This window comes from Excalfactoria chinensis, chromosome 18 (genome assembly GCF_039878825.1).
Source record: "Excalfactoria chinensis isolate bCotChi1 chromosome 18, bCotChi1.hap2, whole genome shotgun sequence".
Classification (NCBI taxonomy): Eukaryota; Metazoa; Chordata; class Aves; order Galliformes; family Phasianidae; genus Excalfactoria; species Excalfactoria chinensis.
Genome location: NC_092842.1, coordinates 3,946,469 through 3,961,481, shown reverse-complemented (window position 1 = coordinate 3,961,481; position 15,013 = coordinate 3,946,469). Strand labels below are relative to the sequence as shown.

General features: G+C 50.0%; 2 protein-coding genes across 9 annotated transcripts in view; both read right to left on the bottom strand.

Annotated features, from left to right (window-relative positions):
- Positions 1–5,815, bottom strand: part of SPTAN1 (spectrin alpha, non-erythrocytic 1) — a 43,428-nt gene extending 37,613 nt beyond the window's left edge. For 5 of the 8 annotated variants that reach the window (XM_072352381.1, XM_072352383.1, XM_072352382.1 and 2 more), the window contains exons 1-2: positions 5,649–5,696; positions 3,135–3,185 (exon numbers count right to left, since the gene is read on the bottom strand). In XM_072352381.1, coding sequence (XP_072208482.1) covers positions 3,135–3,167 — 33 coding nt within the window. In that variant the 5' untranslated portion in view covers positions 3,168–3,185; positions 5,649–5,696. Of the gene's footprint in view, positions 1–3,134; positions 3,186–5,648 lie in introns of all 8 variants that reach the window. The other 3 variants (XM_072352384.1, XM_072352388.1, XM_072352389.1) reach the window with 1 other exon arrangement.
- A 1,136-nt stretch (positions 5,816–6,951) lies between these two features.
- On the bottom strand, positions 6,952–14,754 carry GLE1 (GLE1 RNA export mediator). The gene is made up of 16 exons (XM_072352923.1): positions 14,561–14,754; positions 14,260–14,475; positions 13,630–13,755; positions 13,330–13,478; positions 13,116–13,176; positions 12,711–12,965; positions 12,315–12,543; positions 12,062–12,174; positions 11,770–11,839; positions 11,297–11,439; positions 10,999–11,189; positions 10,412–10,541; positions 9,946–10,050; positions 9,257–9,339; positions 9,029–9,092; positions 6,952–8,538 (listed from the first exon to the last, which is right to left on the bottom strand). Exons 1-16 carry the CDS (start codon positions 14,735–14,737, stop codon positions 8,470–8,472), a joined length of 2,181 nt encoding a protein of 726 aa, XP_072209024.1. The 5' UTR covers positions 14,738–14,754; the 3' UTR covers positions 6,952–8,469.
- Positions 14,755–15,013: the final 259 nt, after the last annotated feature.

Here is a 15,013-nt window from a genome sequence, read left to right as displayed (position 1 = left end):
GAATTTTGCTCAGCAATGACAAAGGGGCAGTCAGCCTAACCCTAATGGAGCACTCCTTGCTCTGGATAAGGGCATCACCAGGAAAAAACAGAACCCTCATTATGTATCAAAACACCACACATACCATACCACGATCAACTGTCAGCTTATATACCAGTAACCTCTGCAGCCCAAATGATCTCAAACTACTTTAAATCGTTATTTTATTAAATAATTAAGATATTCAATTGCTGAAGTTAGTTAGATCACTAAATTAATCGTCATTAAAATAAAAGAAGCCCCTATGCAATTTAGGCCAGTCGCTGGTTTGCCTCTCAGCACACCAGTTATGCAATCTGGCTCCTCTTTTTGCTGGGATCCATTAAAAGAAAGGCTCCCTTTATAACTACAGCAAGTCGAGCTAGTCCATTGTAAAAGAAGTGCTTTGCTCTAGCAATAATAGACTGTTCTTTCCTGCAGCAGATAGCTGACGTCAGCAAGGCGAGATGGTGCCAGAACACGATCAGCAGTTGCTGGGGAACTCTGTGCTCTGAAGTCATGGATGCTGCAGAACACCACCCCTCGGTGCCAAGGGACTCTGTGAGATGGTTCCAAGGCGTTTTGGTTCAGTGCACCATCTGCATTTCAGCCCAGAGAAGAAAAGGCTCCAGGGAAACCTTATAGTGCCTAATGGGGGCCTGGCCTGCAGGGAATGTGGGGGGGGGGGGGTGAGGGTGCAGTGACAGGACAAGCAGTAATGACTTTAAACTACAGAAGTGTAGGGTTAGATGTTTGGAAGAAGTTGTTCACTCTGAGGGCAGTGAGGCCCTGGCAGAGGTGCCCAAGGCCATAATGGGGTTCTGGAGAGTGGGGGGCTTTGCCCACGGCAGGAGCTGGAACCAGACGATTCTTAAGATTCTTCCAACTCAAACCATGCTGTGGTTCTACGGAGGCTCCACCTCCCCTCCAGCACACCTCTGCATGCCCAGCAGCAGATGGGATGAACAGAAGCTCTCTGAGAAGCATAGCTCACCCCGCAGCCAGCTGACCCCCCCCAGCCTCCTGGGGGACAGCAGCCCCACCCTGCACTGCCTGCACAGGCTGATAAGCTGCATGGAGCTGGGCTGCGGGAGGCCATGCTGGGGGTGCAGTGTGCTCCTCATGCTGCACTGAATGGCTGCAGGAGGTGGCTCTGAATCAGGCTTTGCTCCCCTGAGAGTATCCGCTGCCCTGTCTGTGTGCTGGGAGACCGCACTTGGAAAGTCACTGATTGGCTCACAGTTAGATAAAGGGCAGCCCAAAATGCTCCGTCACGCCGCACTGCTGCAGTGGTACTCAAACATAAATAAATAAATAAAGCATGAGCAGATTCAAGAGCAAAAAACCAACCAAACAAGAACAAGTGAAGTCATTGCTCTCCTCCTACAGGCCAAAATGGCCAGCTTGCCCCGTTATGCACACTGAGTGCTGACACACAGCTACAGCCGCTGGGGTATGGGAGGCAGCGAGGTGGGCTCAGCAGGAATGACAGCAATGCATGTCAGAGGTCAGCGTTTTCCTGACCTAAATGTGGTTTCAGGGATTTAAAAACTCCAATGCAAACTCTACTGAGTGTTGCACAGCAGATTTTGGCAGCTTTATCCAAACAGCTACACAAAGTTGAAAGAAGTAAAACCACCGTACCTGAAAAGCAATCGGATATCGCTATATAAAGATCACTATCTTGAAGCGAAGTAAAATAACGACTGCTGTCACAACAAGCCCTGATGTGCTGCATGCACTCAGCACTGGTGACCCCAGCAGCACTGCAAGGCTCTGTGCTCTGTGTCACACTTGGCCGATGCAGCCCCAAGCCATGGGGACAGCATCACTGCTTCCCATGGGATCCAATCACCAGTGGCTTTACCCAAAGCAAAGGAATCGCCCTGCCTGCTGCTGCCAGGGGAATGGTGCAGTGGGTGCGCCTCAGAAGTAACCGAGGGTGTCCATCATACACACCATGCTGCAGATTTAAATGCTAACGAGGGATAATTAATGCTCGGTCATTCAGCTTGCTATTAATTTAAATCTAGAAAATAGAGAAGTGCCAAGAGCAGAATGCAGCAGAACCCCACTGCTCCTGGCTGCCATCGTGGGTCAGTCAAGCACTGCACAGCCAAGCCAGGTGCTGCAGCACAAAAGCTGTATCTGCCACGTAGTGCTGTAGGATCACACAGACCAACTGCAGCACAGGGAATATCCTAATGTGTCCCCAGAGTTAAGTTTGCATTGCAGGGAGACAGAAAAAGATCTACTTTGTGTTTGAACTAAGGCAGGCTGCAAACGCACTGACATGGCTGATGTGCACAGCCATCCGTGTTTCAAAACCTGCATAGCAATTAAAGACCTGCTCATTTTTAGGCATGTTAACATTTTCATTCTGCAGCCAAATGGGTGAAGCTGTGTAACAGGGCTGAACTGCTGCTCTGAATTTGGTGCCTTGATGCATAACTGGGTTGCTCTGCTTTTGGTGTCAGTGCAGCACTGCTCTAACACAGCACCCCGACCGCACTGCAGAACCGCAGGGCTACAGGTAATGGGATGTTACATAACTCCCCCAGCATGCTCTGTTCCCGTCATTTCTTCATTCTAATGCTAATTCCAGCACAGACATTCACCTGACTCATTTCCAGATAGAACCTGGCTGCTGTGTCACCCAGGAGAAGTTTGGCCCCTGTTTTACCATCTCCAAATTGAACACAGCACAGACAGTGAGAGCGCAATGCATGGGCTGTACGTCTGTGTGAGTGGATCTAACAGGAACCAAAACTGACTTTACACATATGATGTGCTATGATGTAAATCCATCATCGTTGATTTCCAGATAGCTAAAGAGACATCGCACAAGAATCTCTAAAACAAGGAGCTCATGGAAAACTAATCCACACCAACAGCCAACGATACTGAACTACAAGGTGTTCACACATCATGCATCGCAGAAATGAGGAAACTCAAAGTATTAAGGGAAAGCCAGATGAGAATGAACAGTGAAGTACAAATAAAGCACTTGCTATGTCATACAAACTCTCAAACCAATGGGATTTTGTTACAGACAGGTCACTGCAACAAAGGCAGGCAAGTATGGCGACAGCACCACATGCATTACGTAGCAATACCTGGACTTTGACTTTACGAAACGATGACAACATGATGGAGGAATGCAGAGTCTAAAAGGGAGGGGGAGATCAAGATAACATTCAGCTCACTATGAGTGCAAGGACACGGCTTTGTTCTTGTCTTCTAAAACACAAACCCCATCACAGCACACACCCCACGTTTCCCCCTTGGTTCTGTGCCGCACACAGCAGTTCGGTGTTGCTGTTCCACAAGCGACTGCAGGCAGCAGAACCCCCCATGCAAACAGGTTACCATCACCAGCAGGAAGAGTTAATGCGGTCAGTGCTAACCCTTCCGGTTAACTGAAACAAACCAAGCCCTGCCATAATCTGAAGGTCAAAACAGACACTAAAGGAAGTTATCTGGACTTGGCAAATGACGCTTCTCGCGACACAGTAATCGAATGGGGTGGCTTAATTTCAAGGCACAAACGCAACGAGGTTTCAAATACCTCCAAAGATATTTCCTTCCAATTGCCACAGTTGAAAAAGAAAAACCAACAGTTGCAGCAGGAGATATTTCTTGAGATGGCTCATTATGTAGCTGTTAAGTATATCTAATCCAATACATTTCCAGCTGAAAGCTGCCCTGTTGCCCCCAGCTCTATTTTCCCTATGAGTGCACTGCAGTCCCTGGAGCAGCTCACAGACAAGCGCAGTTTGCTGTCTTTGTGCTTGCTGAAGCCGCTGCATATCTCCCGTGGCATCTGCATAGCTGAACACGGATCGGTGTCAGCAGGGTAGGCAGCCTGCCACCCGTTTGATCAGCAATATCACTGGACTATGCTTGGCAATCCCCACCAGCAGCATCTGCAGTCTGCTCCACCCCATTCTTCTGCTGCCTACACTCCAGGGACAAATGGAAAAAACAGACTCCCACACCACATTAACATGCAGTAAAGGGAGGAATTCGTATCATTTCTCCTAACGCAAGGGGAGCGATCCATTTCACCCCGGAAAGCAATGTATTTATGAAGAACACAACAGCGGGCCATAAATACACGATGTGGATAAAAACAAGCCGACAGTGACACTGAGCTATTTGCATTAAGTTACCGGGATGAGCTACGCGTGTAATAGTTGAGAAACAGGGATTTCACACCGAGGTACCACCCTGCCTTAGGAGATGCACGGCTCCTCCTGCCTTCCTCCTCCTGCGCAGAAGAAAAACATGCAAAGATGGCTTAAAAAGACAGCCTTCACCTTCTGATACTTGTTAGGATGGTTACTTTGATATCACAGATACATTCGTCCAACCTCATTCAACGTGGACCTCAAGGAAGCATCACCCCTAGATGTGATCTGATAGATTCAGTTTCATCCCGGTGCATTCAGATGTAGTTTCTCCCACCCCCAAAGCAGTGACAGAAATAAACGACTCGATGCAAACGAGGTAACCTGCTCGCTCCGTGCCAGCACTTGCACTGCTGCACTCACAGACCCTGCACGCAATGCAGCAGAGCGCGCCCTATTTCCAACCTTTTGTTCATTATTTATAACTCGCCCAGCACAAACAACCACAAACCATCGGTAGGTGTGTTTAAAGGCAAGGAAAAAAAGAAAAAAGCAGGGTCGTATGTGGCAATTTCATCCTAGATTTGGAAATAGAAATATATATTAAAAAATGGAGCCTTGTGAGCAAGGCCGTTCAGAGAGCGCAGCCCTTGGAATCTTCTGGCACATCGCTCCAAGCACAACGCCAGAAGAAAACAGATACTACGTTTTCCTTTCCAGACAGATACAGAAGCATTTCAGGCAGGTTGGGGTTGGGTGTTGTGCTTTTTTCCCTTCCCTGATGTGTTCATTTGCCATCTCCAGACAACTGCTGCTCAGAGCCCGCAGACACAATGCAGTGCATCCCTCCATCCCTCCCCACACCCAGCAGGGAGGTGCAGTGGAACGCACAGAGCTCCGTTCAGCTCTTCGTGTTCAGATCTCATCTACCGAAGCACCAACCACTGAAAGGCTGCAATTCGCCCTACCGCAACAGAGGGGAAAAAAAGAAAAAAAAGGGAAAAAAAACAACAACAACTGAATTTCTGGTTGTTTTTTTCCCCCTTTTTTACCACAGAGACACATCAGACGGCTACCAGACGAGGAAGGCGGCCTTTTGATGCGGGAAGCCGCAGCTCCCGCCGTGCCCACCCCGAGCCGCCGGCCCCGCGCTCCCCTCAGCCGCTGACCTTGGCGGGCGCTGCGGAAGCCATTGCTGCCGGCGGGGCCGCCTGTCAGCGCCGCCCGTCCCCTCCCCTCCCCGGGGCGCTGAATGGAATTCCTGCCGCCGGCCGAGGCCTCCCGGGGCGGATCTCGCGGCTCCCCGCTCGCCCTTTATCCTTTATCCCCCCTTCTCCCCCCTCCGGGCTCGGCACGCGCGGAGAACCCTTCAGGGACAGCGCTCACAGGCCTCCCCGCGGCTGAGGGGAGCGTACACCTGTCCCCACAGCGGTGAGCGGGCTCTGCGTGCCCGAAGTGTGGCGGAGGAAGACGCCCGCCCGCCTCAGCCCGCCGCCTCACCGGCTCCGCACGCAGTCCAACGGCTCCGCGCCCGCCGCCCCTCCGCTACGGACACCGCGCGCCGCCGGCGCCGCCTTTTATACAGCGACGGGAGATGACGTCAGCGCCGCAGAACGGGCTCCCGACTGGCGGAAAGTGCCGAAGGGGTTCGGAAAAAATCGGCGGAGGAAGGGAGGGCCCCACCCATCCGAGCGCAGCAGAAAGGAGAGAGAGCGCATGCGCAGAGAGCCGAAGTGTTCCGGAAAGTGCCGAGTGGTTCCGGAAAGAGCCGAAGGGCGTGGCGGGATGCCTGAGTGAAAGGGCGGGGTGGGGGCGGGAGGCGGTGGTTCGCTCTGTGGCCCTTCAGTGAACCTTAAAATAATATTAAAATAAAACAACCAACCAAACAGAAAAACCAACAAACCAAAACGGGGCAGCATCGTAAATTAGTTACAATACCAACGCAGCACGGCCGAGATGGGGATCTCTGCTGCCTTCTCAGCCCCCGCCGGGGCCATCTTCGGCTCCTGAGGCGCAGAGCTGCTGCAGAGGCAGAAGATCCGCTGCAGATTTCACTGTTCAAATCAATAACAGCCTCAGCAGTTCTGCGTTATTAAAGGTCTGAACGATGGAGGTGGTGCAGGCTGGTGCTCTCATGTCCAAAGCTGACAAGGGCCGCACAGCTCAGGCTCCCCACCTGGCACAAACCATCTATCTTTAAAGGCATTAATCCAAAGGAAAATGAGCCCTTAGTATGAATAAGATGTTTGAAATAGACACATGAGAAAGGCTTGGCCGAATCTCTCAGGTTTTGATAGGCAGAACGCCATCGGATCAAAGCACAGAGGGGACTCGGTGATGTGTGAGTTAATAACACTTCTATTTAAGTGCTTAAAAGGGAAAAAACACTCTGGCACTGACGTTGCATCAGAAGCCGTAGGACTGCATGGAACCATTGTCTCTAAGGAAGCGTGACTCACAGCAATCTTAGTGCATCTGGTCCCGAACGCAGTGTCTGCACATGGGAGATGCTGCCATTTGGGACTCAAACGTGTGTATGAAAACAGCCTTTTGGTGTGAGCACAACACCTTACCTGCACTGGGTTGCCAGCCACCAAACCAGGCTGTCCTGAGCCACATCCAGCCTGGCCTTGAATGCCTGCAGGGATGGGGCATCCACAGCCTCCTTGGGCAACCTGTTCCAGTGCGTCACCACCTTCTGGGTGAAAAACTTCCTCCTAAGATCCAACCTGAACCTCCCCTGTCTCAGTTTCAAACCATTCCCCCTTGTCCTGTCACAAAAACCAAAGACTTGAGCATTTTCAAGAACACGGATTCACATGGTACAAAGAAACTGGGGGAGATTTGCATCATACTCAACAGCCACCAGTAACACTAAGCAAATGAATTCCAGCATCAGTTTACAAAGTAATACAAACCGAATACAAACAGGATTTATTACCAATTTTAAAGTCTAAGTTCAGTACTTAAAAAAGGCCCGAGTGCGCCATAATTCATTTGTTATAACCTTTTCTCAGAAAACATCAGATCTGAACATTAAAAAAAAACCCAACCATTTCACATCAATGTACAGCCCTCAGCTCCGCTCTTTACAGCTTCCAATTCTGAAGCCATCACGAATATCAAAAAGCTACCTGGTAAAAATAACACTTTTAATTGGCAGTTGTGCAGAAACCATGCAGCATCTTCCTCAACTCTGAAACTGATTTTCTCATCTTGGAAACAACCAAAATAGTTCAAGAGCAGCACTGCACACCAAAGACACCTCCTACCACCCCCATCACTCACATGAAGGAAGCCATTGAGCTTACTGACATCTCCCTCCAACACCTATAGAAAAGACACGAGCTGCGTCAGATTAGCGAGAAAAAGAAAGTTAATCCGTTTTTAATAGCAAACAGACATTTAAAAATGAACTATTCTCAGAATAATCCACCACTGGTATAAAAAAATGACAGTACTTGATAGATAAATGGCGTAACGTCGGAAGGAATACGCTGACGTTAAAAGGCGCTTGTAAGATGTGATGCAGTGCAGGAACTCAAGTGTGCCACCTCCCCCTCGAGTGATGGCAGAACATTGGCCAAAGTGCTGCGAGGAATTGCTATTTTTAATAAAATAACTCTTAATTTCCATTCACTCGGCGGATAACAGGCAGTTCTGTAGCTCCAGGAACTCACTGCTTCCCCCATTGAGTTACATTCACACACAGCTTTTACAGCCTCTCTTAAACCAAGAGCACTTAAACCAAGAGCAACGTTACATTCAACAGAGATAAATGTCAAGGCTGATTGGCCAAACACATTTTGCCAACCTCTCGGTCATCTCAGGATGTCGTTTGTAAGAAACAGGATGCAAATGCATCACCATAGCTAAAAACAAATCATAAAAGTGAGATAAAATAAATAACAAAACTTCAAGGTCTCCCCAACGTGTTTCCACCATTGATTGCTCTGTTAAGACTCCTCACAGCTCTGAGGTATTTTCATTTCCATGAACAGAACAGCACCAAGCAAATGTTTTGAAGTCTATTAGTAATCGGAACGCCGCATTAAGAGCATCTTCTGCACGTCTAAACATGCAAAGGAAAAATCCTCAGTGGTCCATAATTTACTGTACAAAAAACTTATAAAAACACAAAGAACAGCTTCCATCATTTCCAACAAATCAAACCAGACTCTGTTCTGTCCAACACAAACTTCTTATTAAACTGAAACCAACTGATGGAAAGTGAACTCCCTGTCCATCAAAGTCCAATACGTGCACTCAAGAAGCAGCTCTGCCAGCACTGATATCCAGGGAGGATGAAGAGTGCAGCAATTCAGGACCTCCAGAAGGAAGGCTGCAGGAAGCCCTTTGGTAACGGGATGTCCTTCTTCTGGAGGCTTTCCTAGCGGAGAAAAGACAACGAAACAAAGTGAGAAAAGGAATAAGAAACAGATCTCTTAGTTTGCCATCCCTTGTATTCTGCCATCCCAGACGCTACAAAGAGCAGCTCCAAACACCTCCTTCCTCATACAGCTAATCAGGGCGACAGCAAAAGCAAGCGAGCTGCTGACGAAATTCAGCTGTTAGAAATGACTCAGCAGAACCCTCCCCAACCTGTCTGTCTCCTCTCACTGCCACCAGTCTTCATATCCATTACATCAGAGTACGTTATCACTGAGAAAAATACACCTGAGATAAGAAGGAAGCGAGATGCTGGACATCACAATTCTCATTAAGAGAATTCAGTGACCAACAGCCAGGTTACATCGTAGTTACAAGGCTGGACTATCAAGCGTGCTGCTGGCAGCACCAGCTTCATCACTGGAATGATGCACGTATCGAACAGAGCAAAGGAAAGAAAACAATTTGAGAACTAAAAAATGCTGTTTTACCTCCAGGAATTGCTTGAAACGCGTTAAAGAGGCCTTCTGTCCAACGTTGGTAATTGCTTCAATCCTGCAGGAATAACAGCGTGTCTCAAAACCGACTCAGCTGAGTTTGATTTACAAGCGGATAGAGAGCGAATGTCAGAGATGGGAAAAGGTGGAAGAGTCTCTTAAGAGCAAGCACTCAAAAGGTGAAGACTGGGACTATTTCCCATCCAAACACAACCATCGTACCGTGGGATGTAGTCTTCTTGCATCAGCAACAACAGCTTCCAGAACTGAACGTGGTACTGTTTCATCAGAGCATTGCCACACACCTGCGGTACGGAAACTCACAAAGATCAGTGTGACACCTTCCATCACCTTGTTCGATATCCATCGCTTAATATTTCATCTGAATGCTAAGAAAGACTCCTACTAAGAAAGGAGCAAAGCTTCCTGGCTGCCCCACTGCTGGAACAATCACCTGTTTCTGCCAGTTGAATGGGGGTCATCAATAACACCAACCTGGTGTTATCCTTCCTCTCATGCCAGTCTGCACCCCCCACCCACCCAAATATAACACCTCTCCCTAAAACACCATTTGCTAAGGCACACTGTGGCCATTCCCCAACCTTGAATCCTGCACTATGTTCCCATCAGCTTTCTTCACATGGACAGTGTACAGAACACCTCTGGCGTGTTTTGTTTTGTACTTGACTTTTGCATTTTGCACACTTTTAGAAGGCACTGGAGAAGCACAAGAGCTGCAAGCATACACATCATGTTTGACAGCACACCTCTCCTACCTCCAACCTTCACATTTGGCTCTAATTTAGGACAGCCCTGCACCCTCAGCTACAGGATCAATAAAGATCGGGCTCTGTCCCTTTCAACGAGAAAGAACCTGCTGCTACGTGGGCTCACACTGTGCCATCACTGACCTCCAGAAAATCATACAGCAGTGTGGCTGTCACAACCACCAGCGGTTCCATGTTCAGCATCTGAGCAAGCCAGCACCACCCATAGTTCAGCCCATGAGGATGTGCCTGTAAAGCAGCAAAACAAGTTAATGCTACACAACGTGCAAAACGCTATTAGAAGAAGACATTGCTTTTAACTTCCGTTCTCTTTCATAGAGTTATTTTACAACAGCCTTACATACAACCTGATTGTGATGAAAACACTGCAAAAGTAAAAGTCTACGCTACAAATTACTTAGGTTGGATATTGGGGGGAAGTTCTTTACTGTGAGAGTGGTGAGGTGCTGGAACAGCTGCCCAGAGAGGCTGAGGATGCCCTGACTGTGGCGGGGGGTTGGAGATTCATGATCCTTGAGGTCCCTCCCAACCCAGCCCACTCTGACTCTGTGAGCAGCAAAGTTCTGACTGTGCTGTTACACATCCATACCCCTTGTTTGTTCCCATAGGGCCAGCGGAGCTGAATGAGAGCAGCGTACAGACGAATCAGTCCCGACATCCGTTTAAGAAAATGATCTTCCTCTTCCATCTTAGAATCCTGGACATGATACCCCAGCATCCTAAACAGGAGACGTTGCAGTATTAGTACAACTCAGCGCTTCACACGAATCTTTGCAGCTCTCGGCTTTAAGCCAACTGTGCTGAGACAAAGGATACTGTAAAACTAAGAACTACTGCAAAGACTGATTGTTACATTGTGGATCATATTTTCCACTGGTTTATATCGTGCAGAATCTTGAGGTTCTGCAGTGGATATTTCAGCCAAAATCTGTTATCTGCTCTTTGGGGAGGACAAGGAAGATGAAGCAAAATAGCGTCCATTATCCCTAAAAATACTTTTAAAGCCAAAGGACACAGCATCCTCCAGGGCTGCACACTTCTGAGTGAACCTTCAGAGCCTCTGCCAACATGGCACGGTGCCTTGTAATTAAAGAGGGAAGAAGCGGAGTTCACTCAGCAGAATGTATTCTTTGTCCTTCTGGAGCACACGCTGAAGAACTTCAGTCATGAATTTACCTCTGATATTCTTCCATAGAAGTCCCCTCCTTGTACGCAGGGTAGAATGGCACAGAATAGGGGCACGCCTTGTGCAGGTGAGCTAAGAAGAGCTCTCCGACTCGAGGGTGCATTTCCCAGATTCCTGATATCACCAGTGCAATCGGGAATGCTGACTCACGGTGAGAAGCCACCTCTTCTTCTCCTTGTCTCTGGAAGGGGTGAAAAAAACAGCTGAAGAAGGACAGCAGCATCCGAAAGAGCTTCTCCTAAAGCACCAGCTCCCTTTAGCCGCTCGATAAACAGAACAGCTCCTCACCACAAATTTCTCTGCGAGCTTGTAATAAACAAAATCCAGGCCTTGTGGGAGCTGAGTCACCAATACAGTTTCCCCTACGCTCTGAACAGGCTTTCCAGAGAGCAAGTTATTGAGCTTGTCAAATATCTGTCTTAGCTGCGAGCCTGTAAATAGAGCAGAAACATACAGATAGGTCAGGAAAAAGCAGAAGAGCCTCAATCAGATCCCATCAACAGACAATAGATCTACGCCCTGAAGAGCGAGGCTCCTTCAACTGCTGTGATTAAAGAAACTGGACCCCGATGAAGCAAGGTGAGTCTGAAGGAACAGACACACTTGAAAACCATGAACAATGCTGAGCCCCAAAGAATTGGGCGCTTCCTACAGCAGCTCTCAGTAGGGGTAACCATAGAAACTCTGGATACTTGGTGTCCTACTGAAATCACTGCAGCTAAAGGCATTCATTACAGTTGGGTTCTTAGTGTTTTCCTGACCTGCAATGGTAGAGATCTGGCTCACAGGGATGGTAACCGCTTTCTGCAGCTCCATTCTTATCTTCCTCACCTGCAGAAGAACAACAACAACAATTAAACAAGCCCCAGCACCACTCTGAAAACCTTCACAGAGCAAGAGGTCTGAGCAAGGCTGAAAGGCCTCCAGTGACACCACAGTGCGAACGAGCAGACTGAACAGAGCCTGCTGTTGGAAACTGCTAATGAAAGCTCCCTCATATCTACAGGAGAGGAAGATAATCACCCTTCAGCCGTGTTAATCACTTGTTCGTACCTCGCTGTCTTTGGAGCTGCTCATTGCACTGAAAGCAGCAGCACATTGGGCTGCAGCATCTTGAAGCTGCTGGTACCACTTCATAGTGTCTTCCCCTGCCTTAACTGAAAGTGCTATGTGAAAAAAACAATTGAAGAAGTTAGAAAAGTTGTGTTGTCACAAGAATAACATTCCAAAATAGCATCTGGCTAAACAGCAAAATAGACCAGAAAGAGAAAAGGAGGATGAGGAGAGAAAATAAAGCCCAGCCAACCCTCCTTCTGCTGCTTTCCTCCCGATGGCTGCGCAGGGGCAGGAGCCTGAGCTTCTGCCTGTTGCTTCTTCAGTAACTCCTCCTGCTTCTGTTTCTTTTCCTGCTCATCTCTCCTCTTCTTTTCTTCCACTGCTGCAGCGATTTCCTGCTGCATGCTGGAGATCAGCCCTCGCATTTCCTTCAGGGCTTGTTCAGTATTGGCCACATCCAGTTGAGAAGGGAAACCTCTCTATCAAGAGACAGAGAAGGCAAGGTAGCATCAGCCATTGGCTCTGCTACACATAGAACACTATATCAAAGAGCCCGGGAAGTGCTAAGCTATGTTTGAACAAGCTGCTTTGGAAGAGAACAGCGGGAAGCATTAAGAAGAGACAAGCAAAGCAAACAACTCTCTACCTCACTCGTGGTTCGGATGAGTCCTGACACCAGCCCGCAGATCTGGTTGCCTCGATTGCTGTACGCAGAAAGGTCAATTTTTGGCAAGTCCTTGTGCTTGTAATTGGGATCGATCTGCTGGTTCAGCTGCAGCAGTTCCTCCTGAATGGAATAAAGGCGACGTAATCTTTCCTGGCCTTCTTCCCTACGCAGCCGCTCCTGCTCCTCCTGGCGCTGCCTCTGCTGCTCTGCCTCACGCAGCTTTAGGTTCAGTATCTGGAGAGAGGAAGAGACACAGTTCAGTAAGGGCAGCTCTAGGGGTCCTTCCTGCCTCAAGGAAAGGAAGATGCAGATGAAGAGTCAGCTGGCTCTTCTCATTTCCCACCACGCAGCCACGCTCTCCGATAACACAGAGCTGTCACTCACCTTTGCTCTGTGCCGGTGCTCTTCTTTCAGCTTCTCTTGCTGTCCCTGAGTTTCCTTCAAACTAAAACAGGCACAGAAAAGCATCCCATTAAAGACACGAGCAAGGAAACACAGACACGCACAAACACACGCAGTACGGTACAAGACTTGTCAACTATTAACCCCCCTTCAATTAAACACTGTAACATCCCAAGGATACTGGAGCCAATCTCACCTCTTCTCCATCACTTCCCGCAATTCCTGGATCTCCTGACGCCGCTTCAGCTCCTTCATTTCATCAAACCGTTTCAGCTGTTCCCTCGCCATGTCATACGCTGCCCTCACCATCTGCTCCTGCTGCTCCTGCCGCTGCCGGAGCCTCTCCTGCAGGACGCACACAATGGAGCAGCCCGATTCACCCCAAGGAAACGCACACAAAGCCGCCCAGCGCCAGCAATGCGGTCTGCGTGTTGCTGTCCTACACCAACATCCCACACAGCGGTTTGGGCTCAGTCGTGCTTTTATTCCTACTTACCCTTCCTTTCATCCTGTATATCTCTTCATACATCTGAATGCAGCCTTCAACTTTCGCCATTTTAGACACGGGAGGGATGGGAAGGACTTCGACGTTCACCTCCAGCACACCAGGATCGTGGAGTCCCTGCAGAGCCGGCACACAGCAGGGATCAGGGACTGAGCGCCGTGTCAGAGGCTCATGGGGGAAACCTCTTCAACTGCACGTTATTTGTGGAGAAACAAAGGAGTCAACCCATGTGCAACGTGTGGAGCTCACTGTGTTACACTGCAGGGAACCCCGAGGCTTTCTGTGCGTTCACAGCTGTTGTTAAGCCCAGGAGGAGCCCTCAGCCTCCCCCGTGGCTTCCACCAGACCCTGTGGATGACAGTTCTCAAGCCCACACGGGGCCGAGATGATGCAAACCTTCACCAGCGCTGTGCGATGAGGGCCTCCAACACAGAGCTACCGACATTCATCGGGGGTTCATCAGCTTCACAGCCCCACAGCTCAGCCTCCCTCCCTTTGCCCCATGAAATGATGCTCTTCGCACCCATTTTATCAGCCCTGGTTATGCTATAATAAGCTGGAACAAAGCACCCTTTGCCCCGCACGTTAACGGAGCACAACACAAAGTATCAGACGTTTCACCTTCGTTTCGCTCCACGCTGCGGCGCAGGGCGCTGATTCCTCCTCGCAGCCGGACTCGGAGCTCCGCTCAGCAGCCGGATCTGAGCGAGCAGCGGCTCCTTTGGCTGCGGAACCGGAGGGCGCCGCTGTCTGCGCTGCCGAGCCGGCCATCCTGTCCAGCACCCAGCCGGCATACGAGGTCAGCATCAGCGGGGAGATGCATCCTTCCAAGATATCCTGCGGAGAAACGCATCGCGAAGGTAACGGTACCCGCGGCTGAGACGGGCTCCGCCATTGCGGCAGGGCCCAGCAGGAGCCTCACCTCGTCCCTGTCCGAGTGGCGGAAGTATTTCAGCCGCCCTTTGCTGGAGGCTCGCAGCGCTTCCAGCGTCTCCCAGCGCAGATCCCGAGCCTGCATGGCCGCCCCCGAGCCTTCATAGGCCGCGCCGCCGCCCCGCCGGGCGCACAGCGACTTCCGCTTCCCCAGCTGCGCCGCCATCGCCCCCTGGCGGCCGGGAGGAGCTCCGGGAACCGGCAGCGCCGCGTCCCTCCGGCGCCGCCTATCGCAGGAACCGCCGGCAGCGGCTGCGGAGCGGCTGAGCGCGGAGCGGCTCCGTTGCCGTAGCGGTTGTTCCGCTCCTCTCCTCGCGCTTTGAGACCCAACGGCCGCTCCGGTCGTTGCCGTGCGGGCGGTTTGCGTGCAGAGCCGGGCGGCTTCTCCTCCAGCCCCTCCAAGTAAAGCCCAGCCGCCGTCGTGCGCAGCGCAGTGACGGCA